We start from the raw sequence: 15661 nt of genomic DNA, 5'->3' as shown, positions 1-15661 counted from the left end.
CACTGACTTCATGAGTACTGCAGCCATCCAACCAGCTACTGGCTGTCACTTCTACACATGTGAGTGGCAAGACAGCGGCGCAGTGGTTAGCATTGCTAATTCATAACACTGAGTACATGGGGGTCTATCCCAAACAGGGCCCTATCAGTGTGTAGTTTGTATATTCTCCTTGGGTTTGTGTGGGATTAATTTCAGAATCCAAAGATATACGGGTAGGTTAATTGGCTTCAAAAATAAAATGAATCTTACGGTGTGTGTTTGTGTGTCTATGTGATAGGGAATATAGGTTACTACTACTACTGTCTGGGGGCACTCGACTTCCAAATTTCACTAATATGCAACTTTTATTCAATATATAATAAAAATAGGATTGAAAGCGGAAATGTTGCCAATATGCTGCTTAATGAGTTTAACACATCCAATTATGCTTACACATCAACAATAATAACGTACAAATGTGCATATGCAATGACTCTGAAAATAGATTACTTACACATCAATAAAGCCCTTCTATTGGAGTACACGTTGGTTGTGGTGGATTATATTTTTGCGCATCAAAGCACAAATGTAAAGAAAAATTATAGATTGTAAGCTTCACTGGGGCAGGGACTGAAGGGTCTATTTACCAAGTCTTGGAGAGAGATACAGTGGACAGAGAAAGTCCCACCCAAACCAGCTCCTGTCATTTTTCAAACACAGCCTGTAACATGGAAGTTAGAAGCAGAGTGGTCTCTTACTTTATCTTCATCCACTTTCTCTCTCTCCAAGGCTTAGTAAATAGACCCCTGAATGGGAAAGGAGGATTTTGGTACTTACCGATTAATACCTTTTTCGAAAGCCATAGGGGACACTGGCACAACTTCAAGACAGTGGGGTGATGATGGTGGCTTCAAGGGAGCTGGCACTTTAAATAATCTAAGAAGTGAAACAGGCTCCTCCCCCTCTATCCCCCATCATCCCTCAGTTACGAATTAGCCGAGAGGAGACGGGAACAAGAGAACAGAAACTATACGAGGGAAGAGAGTATATAACAATTAAAACACAACAGAACAACAAGGAAGGCAAGAGAACAGCGACGGGAGGGCGGCCAGTGTCCCCTATGGCTTCCGAAAAAAGGGATTTAATCGGTAAGTACCAAAATCCTCCTTTTCCTGTCAGCCACTAGGGAACACTGGCACAACTTCAAGACTGTGGGGACATCCCAAAGTTTCCCCCCTGGGAGGGAGATCGCGGAGGAACTTAACGGCCAAACCTAGAAGATGAAGCTACTTGTAGAATTTAGCAAATGTATGACTACTGGACCAAGTGGCTGCTCAACACAGTTGAGACGTGGTAGCCCCCCTACTGTGCACCACTTTAGGGCATTCCGAACCCTCTTTCTTCCCTTTTTTTGTGCAGATTTATTTTGCCCGTGGTAGCACCCCCTAAACTGTCATGAATAACACAGATGTGTTTGGGACAAAATAAATAAGGGGTCATTTTCATAGAAGTTATTCAACCTGTGCGACCAGTACTACAGTCACTAGCCCACGAAGACCCAACTGAACGTGTAGAGTGGGCAAGCAATGGATACTGGCGGTCGCCTAGACTGGTGGAGACAGGCCTGATGAATAGGTAACTTAATTCAGTGTGCTAGAGTCTGCTTAGTAACAGACCACCCACGACAAGGGACATCATAAAGCACGAATAAAACATCAGACTTCCTGAAAGGCGCAGCCCGCACTTCATAAATCTTTAAGGTTCTCGCTACATCCAGAGAAGAAGGTGTCCCAGAATCGTCCTGCAAAGATGAAACCACAATAGGCTATTTGATGTGAAAAGCAGACATGACCTTGGGAAGGAAATAAGCACGTGTTCCCGACTCCACCCGATCAGGATGAAAAATCAAAGAGGGAGGTTTGCAAAACAAGGCACTTAATTCAGAAACCCTCCGGGCTGAAGTTATGACTAGTAGGAAAGAAGTCTTCCAAGTAAAGTATCTAAGGTCAGCTTCTTCCAAAAGTTCAAAACAGGTTGACTGTAGAAATACCAGCACCAGACATAAATCCCAAGGAACTGTAGGTGGAACAAACGGAGGTTGTACCCATAGAACCCCTTGTAGAAAGGGTCGCACATCCGCCGGGAGCGCTAGGCGTTTCCGGGGGGGCGGAGGACAGAAAAATAAATAAATCAATAATACAGACACCTGAGCTTTCAGGGATCCTGGACGAAGTCCACAATCCAATTCTGTTTGAAGAAACAGTAAGAACCATGAGAGACTAAAAGAATCCGATAAAAATCCTATTTGATCACACCAAGCTATATAGGATCGCCAGATGCAATGGTAATGGGCTGCAGTCACCAGTTTCTGTGCCCCCAACATTTGGAGGATCACACATTCCGGAATTCCCTTTCTTTTCAGGATGTCTGCCTCAACAGCCATCCCGTTAAACGTAGCCATGGTAAATCTGCACGAAGGGCCCTTGTCGGAGAAGATCCGGATGCAGAGGAAGAAGCCAAGGATCGTTCGCCAGAAGAAAATGCAGGTCTGAATACCAAGCCCTCCGAGGACAATCTGGTGCCACCAGGATCACCGTGATTAACTCCCATTTGATTCTCTTGAGAATTCGAGACAATAGCGGGAACGGAGGAAACACAAACTAGGTCATACGGCCAGAGCGTCCACAGCTTCCGCTTAAGGATCCTGGGTTCTGAAGATGCATCTTGGAAGTTGTGACGGGATGCCATGAGATCCACATCTGGACACACCCAGCGTTGTATCAGATAGTTGAATACCTCCGGGTGTTGAAGTGCCCATTCTCCCAGATGTAGATCCTGATGTCTGAGGAAGTCTGCTTCCCAATTGTCCACTCCTGGAATGAACACCGCCGAGAGAATTACTGCGTTGTGTTCTGCCCATTGGAGAATACGTGACACCTCTCGCATTGCCTGGCGACTGCAAGTTCCGCCTTGTTTGTTTACGCACGCTACAGCAGTCGCGTTGTCCGCTTTAAATTTACCGCCTTGGATCGAATAATGGGCGGCTTGTACCAGCACACTGTAGATCATTCTCTGTTCCAACACATTCATTGGCAACAGCGATTCTGGTAGAGGCCAGTGGCCCTGAAGACAGGTGTCCAACACAACCGCGCCCCATCTCCTGAGGCTAGCATTCGTTGTGAGTAGCGTCCAGTCCCACACACCAAACCGCCTGCCCACAGTGAGATTGTGTAGGTGGAGCCACCAAAGTAGTGTTACTCGCATCTCTGGTTTTAGATGAACCAACTGTTGAGGTGTAGATGCAACCTCAACTATTGTTGTAAGAGATCCAGCTGGAAGGACGCAAGTGAAACAGCCAAACTCCAGAGATTTGAAGGTCGCTACTATTTTCCCCAGTGAATGAAAGCATAAATGGACTGATACCAGCTGTGGCTTGAGAACAGCCTGGACCAGTCTCTGTATACTCAGAGCTTTGTCTTGTGGCAGGAAGACTCTCTGCACGTTGCTGTCCAGGACCACCGAGAAATTGGATACGCTGTGACGGCTGAAGGTTGGCTTTCGGAAAATTGAGTTTCCATCCGTGCTCTACCAACACATCGTATGTTAATAGAGTATGCACCTGGAGAATGAATTTGACTGGAGCTTTGAGAAGGAGGTTTGAGGTTCAGGATTGGTCTTACAGTACCATCTGACTTTGGAACTCTGAAAAGATTGGAATAGTAACCCTTCTTTCATTGAAGCGGTGGTACAGGAATTAACACTGTTGAGTCCACTGAGGTTTGTATTGCAAACCCTGAAGGGCTAAACGTTTTACCAGAAGAATTGTAAGACTCGTAAAATATTTCCTTGGCGTCAAAACATCACAATCTAACTTGTACCCTAGGACAGGGCTGGCCAAACCGGTCCTCGAGATCTACCAACAGTTCATGTTTTCCAGGCCTCCTGGAGACCTGTAGAATTGTCAGTTAGGAATGAATGCAGCACATTAATTATTAATGACTACACCTGTGCACTAGCTAGGTGGGCTGGAAAATGTGAACTGTTGGTAGATCTCGAGGACTGGTTTGGCCAGCTCTGCCTTAGGAGGTGATATGGAGAATACACGCATTGACGGATAATTTGAACCAGGCATCTTGAAAATTTCGAAGCCGCGCTCCCACCAAACTTGGGCCCAGGTGGGTGGGGAGACTGTCATGCCTCAGACTTTTCAGTAGGCTTTGGATCTTGCCGAAGAGCAATGACTGGTTGCTTGCTGTGACCTCTACAGTCCAAGGGTTTAGTTCTTCTGCGCCCTCTAAAAGGTTTGAATGGAACAAAAGGAAGTTCCAGCATAAGAGCATTTAGGTGGTGGTGGAAGGGTCGGTAAAAAAGGTAGATATACCACCCATAGCCTGTAAAATTAAGGTGTTTAGTTCTTTTTCAAAAAGCATGTCACCCGTAAACGGAAATATCTCCACCACTCTCTTATACTCCTTGTCTACTTGCCATGACCTTAGTCAAAGGCCTCTTCTGGCTGCAATAGTGGATTTCACTTGTCCGATATTACTAGCCACTTCCCCTAAGTATGTAACTGATTCCTTAATGTGTTCCGCGAGGATAACTACCTCCTCTTAAGTCCTCAATTAACTTAGTGGCCCAATGTGCCACTGCTTTGTTCATCTAGTAGCCCACAGAGAGGGAGGGGGAGAGAGAGGAGTACACCCGAGGTGACTTTTCCCATTAATCCGTCATAGACAAAGGAAATGGATATATACTTCGGAATCTTTTAGTCATCTGAAACAGTTTATGCAGGCCTACGACAGCTCATCATCCAGCTGTTTTTTTTTTTTTGTTGTTTTTTTTTGGGGGGTGGGTGGGGGGGTGCGTTTCTTGAAAAGGGATAAGCGACCGCTGTTTATACCAAATAAGGCAGTATCTGGCGAATCCAGTGTCGTAGTTTCAGAAATAATTAAAACTCTTCTTATTGCTAAAATATACGTTATGGTAAGAACTTACCGTTGATAACGGTATTGCTCCTAAGTCCACAGGTTCCACAGGATAACAATGGGATATGATGGAGCGTCAGCAGATTGGCACCAATCGATCAAAAGCTTTCTGGCTTTCCAGGATGCAACGGGCCCGCCCATATATCGCCGCCCCCTGGCTCAGGAAAATCAGTTATATTCCAAAGCAGAAGGCAGGAGCATCATGTAGAGCCCTAATCAGGCGAAAAGCACACACATACACACCCTTACGTACAAGAAGGAAGAGGTTAGTGAATAAAAGGATCCTCAAATCAGGTGCGTCAGGGTGGGATCCCTGTGGAACCTGTGGACTTAGGAGAAATACCGTTATCAACGGTAAGTTCTAACCATAATGTATATTTCTCAGGCACGGTCCACAGGTTATCCACAGGATAACAATGGGATTTCCCAAAGCAGTTTAGTGGTAGGGACGCTCCTGGTGCATAGGAGAATCCTTTGCCAGAGGTTCAGCATTGTGAGAGGCAAAGGTATCCAAGGCATAATGTCTATTGAATGTGTAAACGGAACACCATATGGCTGCCTTACAAACCTGTTCTGTTTAGGTACCATATTGTGCTGCCCAAAAAAGGACCTACCTTACGGGTAGAATGAACAGAGACATTTAGCCAGAATAAGGAGATCAGCTTAGAGAATATGCATCTGAAATCATCCTCTGAAGCTATCTTGCCAGCATCTGCTTACCAGCCTGCCATCCTCTTGTGAAATCCATAGAGAATGAAGAGAGAATCTCTTTCCTGATGGCACTGGTATAATCCACGTAGATCCTTTATGGACGGACCACGTCTAATGATGCATCTCCCGCAGCGAGGCCCGGAACCTGAAAAACCAGGACAACAAATTCTTTGTTATGGTGGAACTTAGTCATCACCTCGGAAAGATACCCAGACCTAGTTCTGAGACTTTGTTTATGTGGATAAAAAGATCAGAAATGGGGAACATGACCATGCCCCTAAATCTGATATTCCTCTAGCTGACCCCTTAGTCAGTGGAAAACACATTTATGATCCATTTTAACAAATGGTTCAAATTGGGCAACTTGAAGGGCTTTAAGGACTAACACAAGTCCCACTACACTGTAGGAGGAACAACCAGAGGCTGAATGTGCCGCATAACCTGGAAAAAAGTATGCACATCCTGTAAGTTGGTTATTAGTTTTGGAACCCTACAGTCAATGCCGACCCTTGCTTTTCCAAGGAAGCCACCTTCAAAGCCTTATCCATTCGTGCCCAAAAATATGCTAAGACCCCAGAACTCTGAAAGATCTAAGATCCAACCTCACTGCAAGCCTGAACATAGGCTTGCCATATTTGGTGATAAAGGAGAGCTAAGGAAGGGTTCCTTGTTCTGAACTCTGTTTAAATCACCTGTTGAAAATATCCTGTTACCTTCAGGATAAAATGTATCAAGGCCATGCCATCAAAGACAGTAGATCCAGATGTCTGTGATAACCAGGACCCTGCGTCAGTAGTTCTGGACCTTGGGAGAGCAGAAATGGGAGTATCCATTGCCATTATCTGCTGGTTTTCCGGTTTAGTTTTCTCACCACCGTGGGTATTAGGGTGATTGGAGAAACATAAAAACCAGAAGGTGGTCTCATCTCACCAATAAAACATCCACAAAGATCACTCTGGGATCCATTGTTCTTGACCCCTATGTGAGCACTTTGTTGTTCCGACAAAACTCCATGAGATATATCTCTGGCAAACACGTTTAGTTCACCGAAATCCAGAACCCTCCGGATGTATAGCCCATTCATTTCCCTGAATAGTGTGTCAACTTGAGAAAAGTCTGCTTCCCCATTTAGGATTCCCGGAATGAAAATAGCAGACTTCGTTGAATGATGAAGTTCTGCCCATCTTAGGATGTGCTTTATCTTTATCATCGCTTTTCAGCTGCGAGTTCCTTCGTGATGTTGATGTACGCGCATAGTCCGCACGGCACTGGACTGGTTTTCCTCGAAGACTCTCCTGTGCCTACACCGGTGTCCTATATGTGACTCAAGGTTCCAACCTTTAAAGGCATACAAGCTACTTCTTTGAGAACACAACCTTCCTGACACTGTTACTTAGTGTCAGAATTTTCCCAATCTGATATCAAAAGGATTTCCCTTTGTCCAGCTGGGATGCCAGGCTGACGACCTTCTTACTTTTAGCGTGAGTACCATTCCGTTTTCATTATGTGATGCATTCCATAATTACCTAGAGCACCTTGTACTCACCAGGTGGTTCCTCCAAGTACCAACCCGGACAACACTGCCCATCTTCCACGATCCAATGAGATTGGCCACATTCAGTGTGGTGTGACTGTAGATTCTATATGGTAAAATTCAGATGCTGCAGAGACAGAGACATCGAGTGGAATTGTGCATACTTCACTCTGTTGATGTAGATACCATCAAACCCATCACCCGCCTTGTTGCGTGAATGGATCAGTTTGACTGTGTAACAAAAACTTGAATCCTAGACTGCACCCTGGATATTTTGTTGCAAGGTAAAAATTACTTCTTGCAGACCTTATCCAGTACAGCCCCCAAGTGAATCATCCGATGTGACGCAACTGGAGAACCTTCAGGTCCATTATTGATTCACTTGTGTCTCTGTATACAGGTTATTGTCTGTTGCAGATGACGTAAAAGTAATCCCTGCGTGTCAGGATTAAAGATTGTCTAGGTATGAGAAATTTCTTAACCCCTGCTAGCGGAGATAAGATATGCTTACCTTCATATTCTTGTTAAATACTCAGGCTAACCCAAAAGGTAAGGCCTGAAACTAAAAATGCTGTTGGAAGATAGCAAACCCTTAAATAACACTGATGGACAGTGATATAGCACCTGTAGGTAAGCATCCTGTAGATCCAGGGGTAGCCTTAATCCCCTGGCTCTATGCCAAGCATAAGGAACATAACGATTGCAAGTGCAACAGAGGTTCCAATGCATTTGTTCATCATTTTAAGATTGAGCATAGACCGAAATGACCCATTTGGCTTCCAAATTTGCCAGGTTGAGGTAAAAACTTGGTCCTCATTTGCAAGAGGAATTGGAATGACTATTCCTGCTGAAGCCATTTCTGAACTGCTTCTTGCAAGCCTTGTCCTTCGTCTCTACCCGAGACGGCTGTGAAGGCAAAATCATACCTAGTACGGTGTCAGAACTGTATGCCTGAAGAAATCGCCCCTCCCTCCCAGCCTGGGGTCCCCAGGCAGAGGCCCATACCATACTACTGATGGCTTATTTTTCTACAGCACCTGTCCAGATGGTCTCGCATCAGAGTATCAACCAGGCTCAACACTGCTTATCTTCCAAACTCAGATTAGATTGGGCCTATCCAGTGTGGTGTAGCTGTAGAACCCAACCGGACTTTTGGCAGCCCCATGCCTTATTAGTCTTACTAGAAACCAAAACAAGGGGCCGAAATGCAGAATTTTAAGTTTAAAACTGTATGTGGAAGAAAGTTGACCTTTTTGGAGTCTGCTCCTGACTCCAGAATATCTGTTAACTCTTTACCAAAGAAAATCTTTCCAGAAAGGACAACGATTCAGAACCTTTCCTAAATTCTGAATCGGCTTCCATATTCCAGCTAAACTGCTTTGAGAGCAGATATGATTTGGGCTAATGCCCTGGAGGAAATAATGCCCAAATTTATTGGTGCTTCTCCAGGATCATTGCACTATATGAGAATTTTGCCGTTATTGAAACGATTGTCCTTCAATTGCATTAGCCCAGGCGACCACTGTCCTTGCCATTTAAGCCAAAGACCAGGCTTGGCCCTATGACTGCCCTAGACAGGGAAAGCAAAGATAAAGTAGATCACTTGCATAACTACTTTAGGAGCCACCTCCTTTTAAACATCCCCAACTGGAAGAAGGTAATTAGAATTCAATTTCTTAGGATTCTAACCTTTTACTGGGCATAGCCCCATCTTCCCTGATTTCTGTCAGCTGATCTGACTCTGGACACTCAGGTTTTTAGGATGTTTAAATACAGGTGCCTAGGTTTTTAACCAGGCTCCCTCAATGATTTATTTAACTCCGCTATATTCCAGCTGAGACCTACCTCTTCTTTGTATAATGAAGTAGAATAAATTAGACTTTCATCTTCCGATGAATTCAACAATGTGTAGTCTGTGAACGTGAAGATTTTACTTACCATTGCTCTGAGAAGCTGCTACTGGGAGTGATACACCATAGGTGGATCTGCATGTAAAGGCTATACTTGGTACAGGATTCTGAAGAAATTATCCATTCAGCTTATTGGATAAAATGTGTGCAAAGATAGCCCAAGGTGAATACATTTGTACCTGAATCTGCCTTGTATTTCTGCTGAAGCTAAAACACTATGCACATGAACCCTCCTGAACCAGATCATGAGAGGACAATACAGCTTTGTAAAACAAATATATTATGAATGTCCTCACCTTTGTCGCTCTTATACATGATAAATAATCAGCACTTCCACAGTATAGTACACAATCTTGTGACTGTAATCTTTAAATGATATTCATCTGACCCTCCATGCCACAGCACTGAGGATCTGCAAGACAGACTTAATAGACATATAGTAAAGTCAGCCTAAATACTAGCAGACAGTTACATGTTATACATTAGTATAATAAGCAATACGAGTATATCATAAACTACAAACAACATATTATTTATGTAGGAAAACACATTTACTGAATCATGTTTAAAACAGATCTAACGTATTAAGACGCAATGCGAAAGAAACAGTAATAGTATACAGACTCATATGCAATAAACACTTTATCTAACTATTCGTACTCAAAAGGTAGATAGAGACTTAGTGCTGTATTACCCGTACTCAGTAGAGTGGGATACAGGGAGACTCACTCCACTTCCAAGATCGATCAAACGTTAACGAACGCTGAGTGGATCCAGACGCTAGTAGTGTACACTGCCGCTTCCTGACCCAGTGATCACAGACGCTCCGGTCACACAGCCGCCTATGCTGCAAATGGATCCCCTCGTGGTAGTGCTTAGTGAATACAGACGCTCTGGTCACACAGCTGCCTATGCTGTGACCGGATTCTTGTAGTAGTGCTCAGCGAACACAGACGCACCGGTCACACAGTCGCATATGCTGCGACCGGGTCTCCTCGTGGTAGCGCTCAGTGAACACAGACGCACCGGTCACACAGTCGCATATGCTGCGACCGGGTCTCCTCGTGGTAGCGCTCAGTGAACACAGACGCACCGGTCACGCAGCCGCCCATGCAGCGACAGAGTCTCCTCGTGGTAGTGCTCAGTGAACACAGAAGCCCCGGTCACACAGCCGCCTATGCTGCGACTGGGACTCCTAGTGTAGCCAGTAGCGTCCGAGACGGAAGCGCGGAAACAGGTCATGAACCGGGAGGGAGGGGTGACCAGGAAAGCGTCTGACTTCCCACTGCCAACATCAACCCTAGAGATCGTGGCCTCACGCTATTCCGGATGCCTATGATCCCTAAGGCCTAGCGCTGGAGCACCAGTGGTGGCGGCGCGTCAGCTACTGTTCGGTAGTCTCCTCCCAAAACAGTGCGGCTGTGTCCGCATTCCATGCATGCTACGCAGAACTGATGCCTTGCCTTCTCCCCATGCTCCGGCCACAGCCTGGTAACGTCTGATGGACCTGCTAGTATATCAGAAACAGATGCCCGCCGAAACAGCACTGTACTCGCGGGTAAGCTTTGTCGCGACCCGGCGGAGAGTTGTTTGAGCGACTCTTTCCAATATGCATATAAGACGCTGTTTAGAAAGATCACTCAAAACATAGTAAGACTATAAAAATAAAATAAGAAAGCTTGGGGCTGCTAAAAAAACAGCAGCCCTCTGACCATGGTCCGGCTCCTGCCGCACCAAACAAAAAAATGATTTTCCTGAGCCAGGGGGCGGGGATATATGGGCGGGCCCGTTGCATCCTGGGAAGCCAGAAAGCTTTTGATCGATTGGTGCCAATCCGCTGACGCTCCATCAAATCCCACTGTTATCCTGTGGAGAACCTATGGACCCTGCCGGAGAAATAAGAGGTTCAACCCCCAGAAAAGATTTTTGGCGGAACCTCATCCTCCGCGTCAGTGAGTTCGCCCAACTGACGAATGTCTTCATCTTCATCCTGAGAGAGAAGTTCCTCTCCTGATTCATCTGACTGAAGAATTGGTTTTATTAGCATTAGAAACGGACAGCGGCTGCTAATGAAGGTATGCAGACGTTTTGCAAGACCCTAAACTGACTAGGTTAGCCTCGCTACCCAATATGGTTCTGCAGTGAGAAGGTTCCTGTGAGTGCTGTCACCCGGAGGAGGGGGGGGGGGGGGGGGGGGGGTTGCATTGGCATCATGGGATGGGACGGGAGGATTGAGACATCATCCGAAGCGCATACTTCACGCATGAATGACTCATCCGTGTGAGCTACACAGGCAATTTTTGTGACGCCTTATGCGCTGGTCTCTTGCCTGCCATTGTGACGGACAGAGAAAAGACATACAAATCCCACCAGCACTCTCAATAGTACAAACAGAGAGAGGGGGAGGGAGGAACATCAGAAGGATAGAGGGAGGTATATTTGTAGTACTCCCCTATTCTAAGCCCCCTCAGCCACCAGCCTGTATTGTTTGTGCTGGCTTTCAAGTTTGTGCCGGGACCCGCTGTATGGGATGTGGAGCAGCACACTATTAAATACTGCCAGGCGGGATGGAGGGGGACTGGCCGCTTTGTCCAGGACACGGAGATGGCGCTCCCATGCGAGTGCTTGCTGCGTGCAGCAGCGCGGCTGTAAGAGGAGACCATGCCGCTGCTAACTTAAGCTGAGCGGACCCAACGCCTCCTCTGCTTGCTAGTGGGGAGGACAGTTCCATAGTATAGGGAGCTTACAGAAAAGCAAATCTGCGGCGGCGGGGGGCTTTCGGACTACCTGCTGCGCCCTGCGTGCTGAACGCGGGTGCCTTACAGGGGTGACAACACTCACCCATTCGGAGCCTCAGGAGAATGTGGCTGCTTTTCTAGAAGAACAGTGCTTCTCGCTTAAGCGCTGGTCTCCAGTGCAGGGTCACGCACCCATTCGGGACGCTTTTCAGGATGCGGCTGTCTCGGGAGGAACAGTGCCTCTATGTTAAGCTTGACACTGCTGTGTAACCCGGACCCCACTTCTCTCATATAAGTAGCGAAGGATTCCTGAGGCTGAGGGAACTAAGCCCCATGATAAAAGGAGTAAAATAAAAAAAGTAAATGAAAATAGATAAATAGACTGAGCTGGAGCTCAGTCCGCAGTGACCGGCTCCCTTGCACAAATTCAAAACTGAGGGGGATAGAGGTTGAGGAACCTGTTTCAGACTCCCTGTAAGCCACCATCATCACCCCACGGTCTTGAAGTTGTGCCAGTGTCCCCTAGTGGCTGACAGAAAAATTCTCTCTATAAAGCTCTGCGGAATATATGCGAGCTATATAAATAACTGGTAATAATAATAATAATAATAATAATAACAACAATAACAATAATAACAACAACAACAATAATAATAATGTGAAGGATCCTCTGGCGCTCTTAGATCACTGCATTGAGAGATTGTCACCAGCAATAAACATGGGATCCAGATGCACCAAGAGGATACAAGATACTGTCACTGCATGCAAGGAATCAGTATAAACATACATATATACCTTGGTGGTTAATAAAAACATCTGCATAAGCTACCAGGAGAAGGAAGGGAAAAAAATAAAATAAAACAGAAGATAATTCACAGGTGCCTTCATACACTATAACACATCTGTGCCTGACCACATATAGGGGGAGATACAAATGTTTGAAAAGTCAGTTAGGAGTCTGTTTTTCCCTTTCTAATAGACAGGAAAAAACAGACTCCCAACCGACTTTTCAAACATTTGAATCTCCCCCATAGAATGATTTCTCAGATCATAGAATTACAGTGCAAATGTGTAGTTTTACTTTGTATATATAGTTTTTAAATTCGCCTTCTGCCAGCTACAGCGGCAGTTATGGCCACTCAACACAAAAATTATACATTGATGATTAGTAAAAAGGACACTGGATGATATGAAGGCTTTGATAAAATACACAGATCAAAGCCAGATAAGTAACGTAGCGAACTTTTAAGGATAGATCAATGAGCTCAAGCAGTCTGCGGGTAGAAGGCAAAACTAAGGGATGACTTTACAAAATTATCAGATTCATGTGGAGTGTTAGGGGGCAATGGGAATCATGTGACATTGTACATAGGTTACTATATCAGAACTGCGAAGATAACGATGTCACACAGCAAATGCATAACAAGTTGGATAATGAAGACAGTATTATACAGAGCTACGTGTGACCTCAATATCCCTGCTTCATGTTCGCTGCAGTCTCACAGCCCACTGTCTGTGGCTTCCTGCAGCTGCTGTGCTGGCTATGAACCAAGTCAGTGTCCTTGTGTGCTGCCAAGTCTGGCTACTGGACCCATTACAGTGTTGGATGAACTAGAACATTATTTTTCCAGGAAACCAGCCAAAACCATTATTCTTAAAGCAACATGGTAACTTGTATTTTTCTTTCCTCTCCAAAATCGCTCATAAAATATTACGGGTCATTGATTTACAGAGCTCTGCAGAGCCAGGCAGTGGGAAAAACTCTACATACAACAGGGACATAAGAAACAGATAGGGATGGCCCTGCTTGTGAGAGAGCAACCATCCCTATATTGCTTGTATGTGCCCTACATATAGAAAGGACTTTTACTGATGATTATAAATAGGATTTTAAATTACCTACCAGTAAATCCTTTTCTCGTAGTCCGCAGAGGATACTGGGGATCCATTTAGTACCATGGGGCATAGACGGGTCCACTAGGAGCCATGGGCACTTTAAGAATTTGATAGTGTGGGCTGGCTCCTCCCTCTATGCCCCTCCTACAGGACTGTCTAGGAAACTGTGGCCGAGGAGACGGACATACTTTGAGAGAAGGATATAAAAGGATAGTTATGAGATTACGAACCAGCACACAAACAAGAGGAAAGCCATGCTAACCAAACAACAATACTTAACCAAGTAACAGTGCAGGACGAACGAAGCACCGGGCGGGCGCCCAGTATCCTCTACGGACTACGAGAAAAGGATTTACCGGTAGGTAATTAAAATCCTATTTTCTCTTACGTCCTAGAGGATACTGGGGATCCATTTAGTACCATAGGGAAGTACCAAAGCTCCCACACCGGGTTGGAAAGTGCTGTGGGTCCCACAGAACTGATGGACCAAACTGAAGGTCCTCAGATGCCAAAGTATCAACTTTATAGAACGTTGCAAACGTGTTCAAACCTGACCAAGTAGCTGCTCGGCAGACCTGTAAGGCCGAGACACCGTGGGCAGCCGCCCAAGAAGAACCCACTGACCTAGTCGAGTGGGCCTGTACAGATTTTGGAATAGCGAATCCTGCCGTGGAATAAGCATGCTGGATAGTGAGCCTGATCCAGCGTGCAACTGACTGCTTTGAAGCAGGACACCCATTCTTATTGGGATCGTAAAGAACAACCAGCGAGTCCGATGTCCTGTTACGAGCTGTTCTCTTCATATACACCTTCAAAGCCCTCACAACATCCAAAGACTTTGAAGTAACAGAGGTGTCGGTAACAACCGGAAACACAATTGGTTGGTTGATGTAAAATGCAGACACCACCTTAGGAAGAAATTGTGAACGAAACAAAAATATAGTAAAGTCAGCAATCACACTAGCAGTCAGTCACATGTTATACATTAGTATATTAAGCAATATGGACACATCATCAACTACATCTTAAGTATGTAGGAGAACATATTACTGCATCATGTTTAAACAGATCTAACGTATTCAGACGCAAATGCGAAAGAAACAACAGTAAATGTATACGGACTCATATGCATCAGGCACTTATCTAACTATTCGTACTCCAAAGGTAGATAGAGACTTTAGTGCTGTATAGCCCGTACTCAGTAGAGTGGGATACAGGGAGACTCGCCTCGCTTTCAGGACCGATCAATACATTAGCGAACGCCGAGTGGATCCAGACGCTACTAGTGTACACTGCCGCTCCATGAACCTATAGTGAACACAGGCGTTCAGTGAACAAGGACGCACCAGTCACACAGCCGCCTATGCTGCGACTGGGTCCCCTACGTGTACAGTGTCTGAGACGGAAGTGTGAAACAGTTCATGGCGGGAGACTCGGAGGAAACTGATCATGAACTTGGGGAGGGGCAACCAGGAGAGCGTCTGAGTCCCCACTGCTGACATCAACCCTAGGGATCGTGGCCTCATACTATTCCTGGGGCCTCTGATCCCTAAGGCCTAGCGCTTGTGCACCCGAGGTGGCAGTCGAGTCAGCGACTGTTTGGTGGTCTCCTCCCAAAACAGTGCGGCTGTGTCCGTATTCCCCTTCTAAGCGGAACCGATGCCTTACCTTCTCCCCGTGCTCCGGCCACAGCCTGGTAACGTCTGATGGAACTGCTAGTATCTCCGACACAGACACCCGCCAAAACAGCACTGTACTCATGGGTAAGCGTTGTCGCGACCCGGCGGAGAGTTGTTGGAGCTACTCTTTCTAAGGTACATATAACACGCTGCTTAAAAAGATCACTCAAAAAATAAGATTTTACTTACCGATAAATCTATTTCTCGTAGTCCGTAGTGGATGCTGGGG

At 45.7% G+C, this 15661-nt stretch overlaps 1 protein-coding gene across 4 annotated transcripts in view; it reads right to left on the bottom strand.

Moving 5' to 3' along the window:
* Positions 1-15661, bottom strand: part of MIA2 (MIA SH3 domain ER export factor 2) — a 298404-nt gene that overhangs the window by 69214 nt on the left and 213529 nt on the right. For 2 of the 4 annotated variants that reach the window (XM_063947624.1, XM_063947627.1), the window contains exon 25: positions 12653-12682. The exons of the other annotated variants lie outside the window; for them this stretch is intronic. In XM_063947624.1, the coding sequence (XP_063803694.1) occupies positions 12653-12682 (30 nt within the window). The remainder of the gene's footprint in view (positions 1-12652; positions 12683-15661) is intronic. 4 annotated transcript variants of the gene reach the window in all.

This window comes from Pseudophryne corroboree, chromosome 12 (assembly GCF_028390025.1).
Source record: "Pseudophryne corroboree isolate aPseCor3 chromosome 12, aPseCor3.hap2, whole genome shotgun sequence".
Lineage (NCBI taxonomy): Eukaryota > Metazoa > Chordata > Amphibia > Anura > Myobatrachidae > Pseudophryne > Pseudophryne corroboree.
Note: the sequence above shows the minus strand (reverse complement) of the source record. Positions and strands in the feature narration are given on the sequence as shown.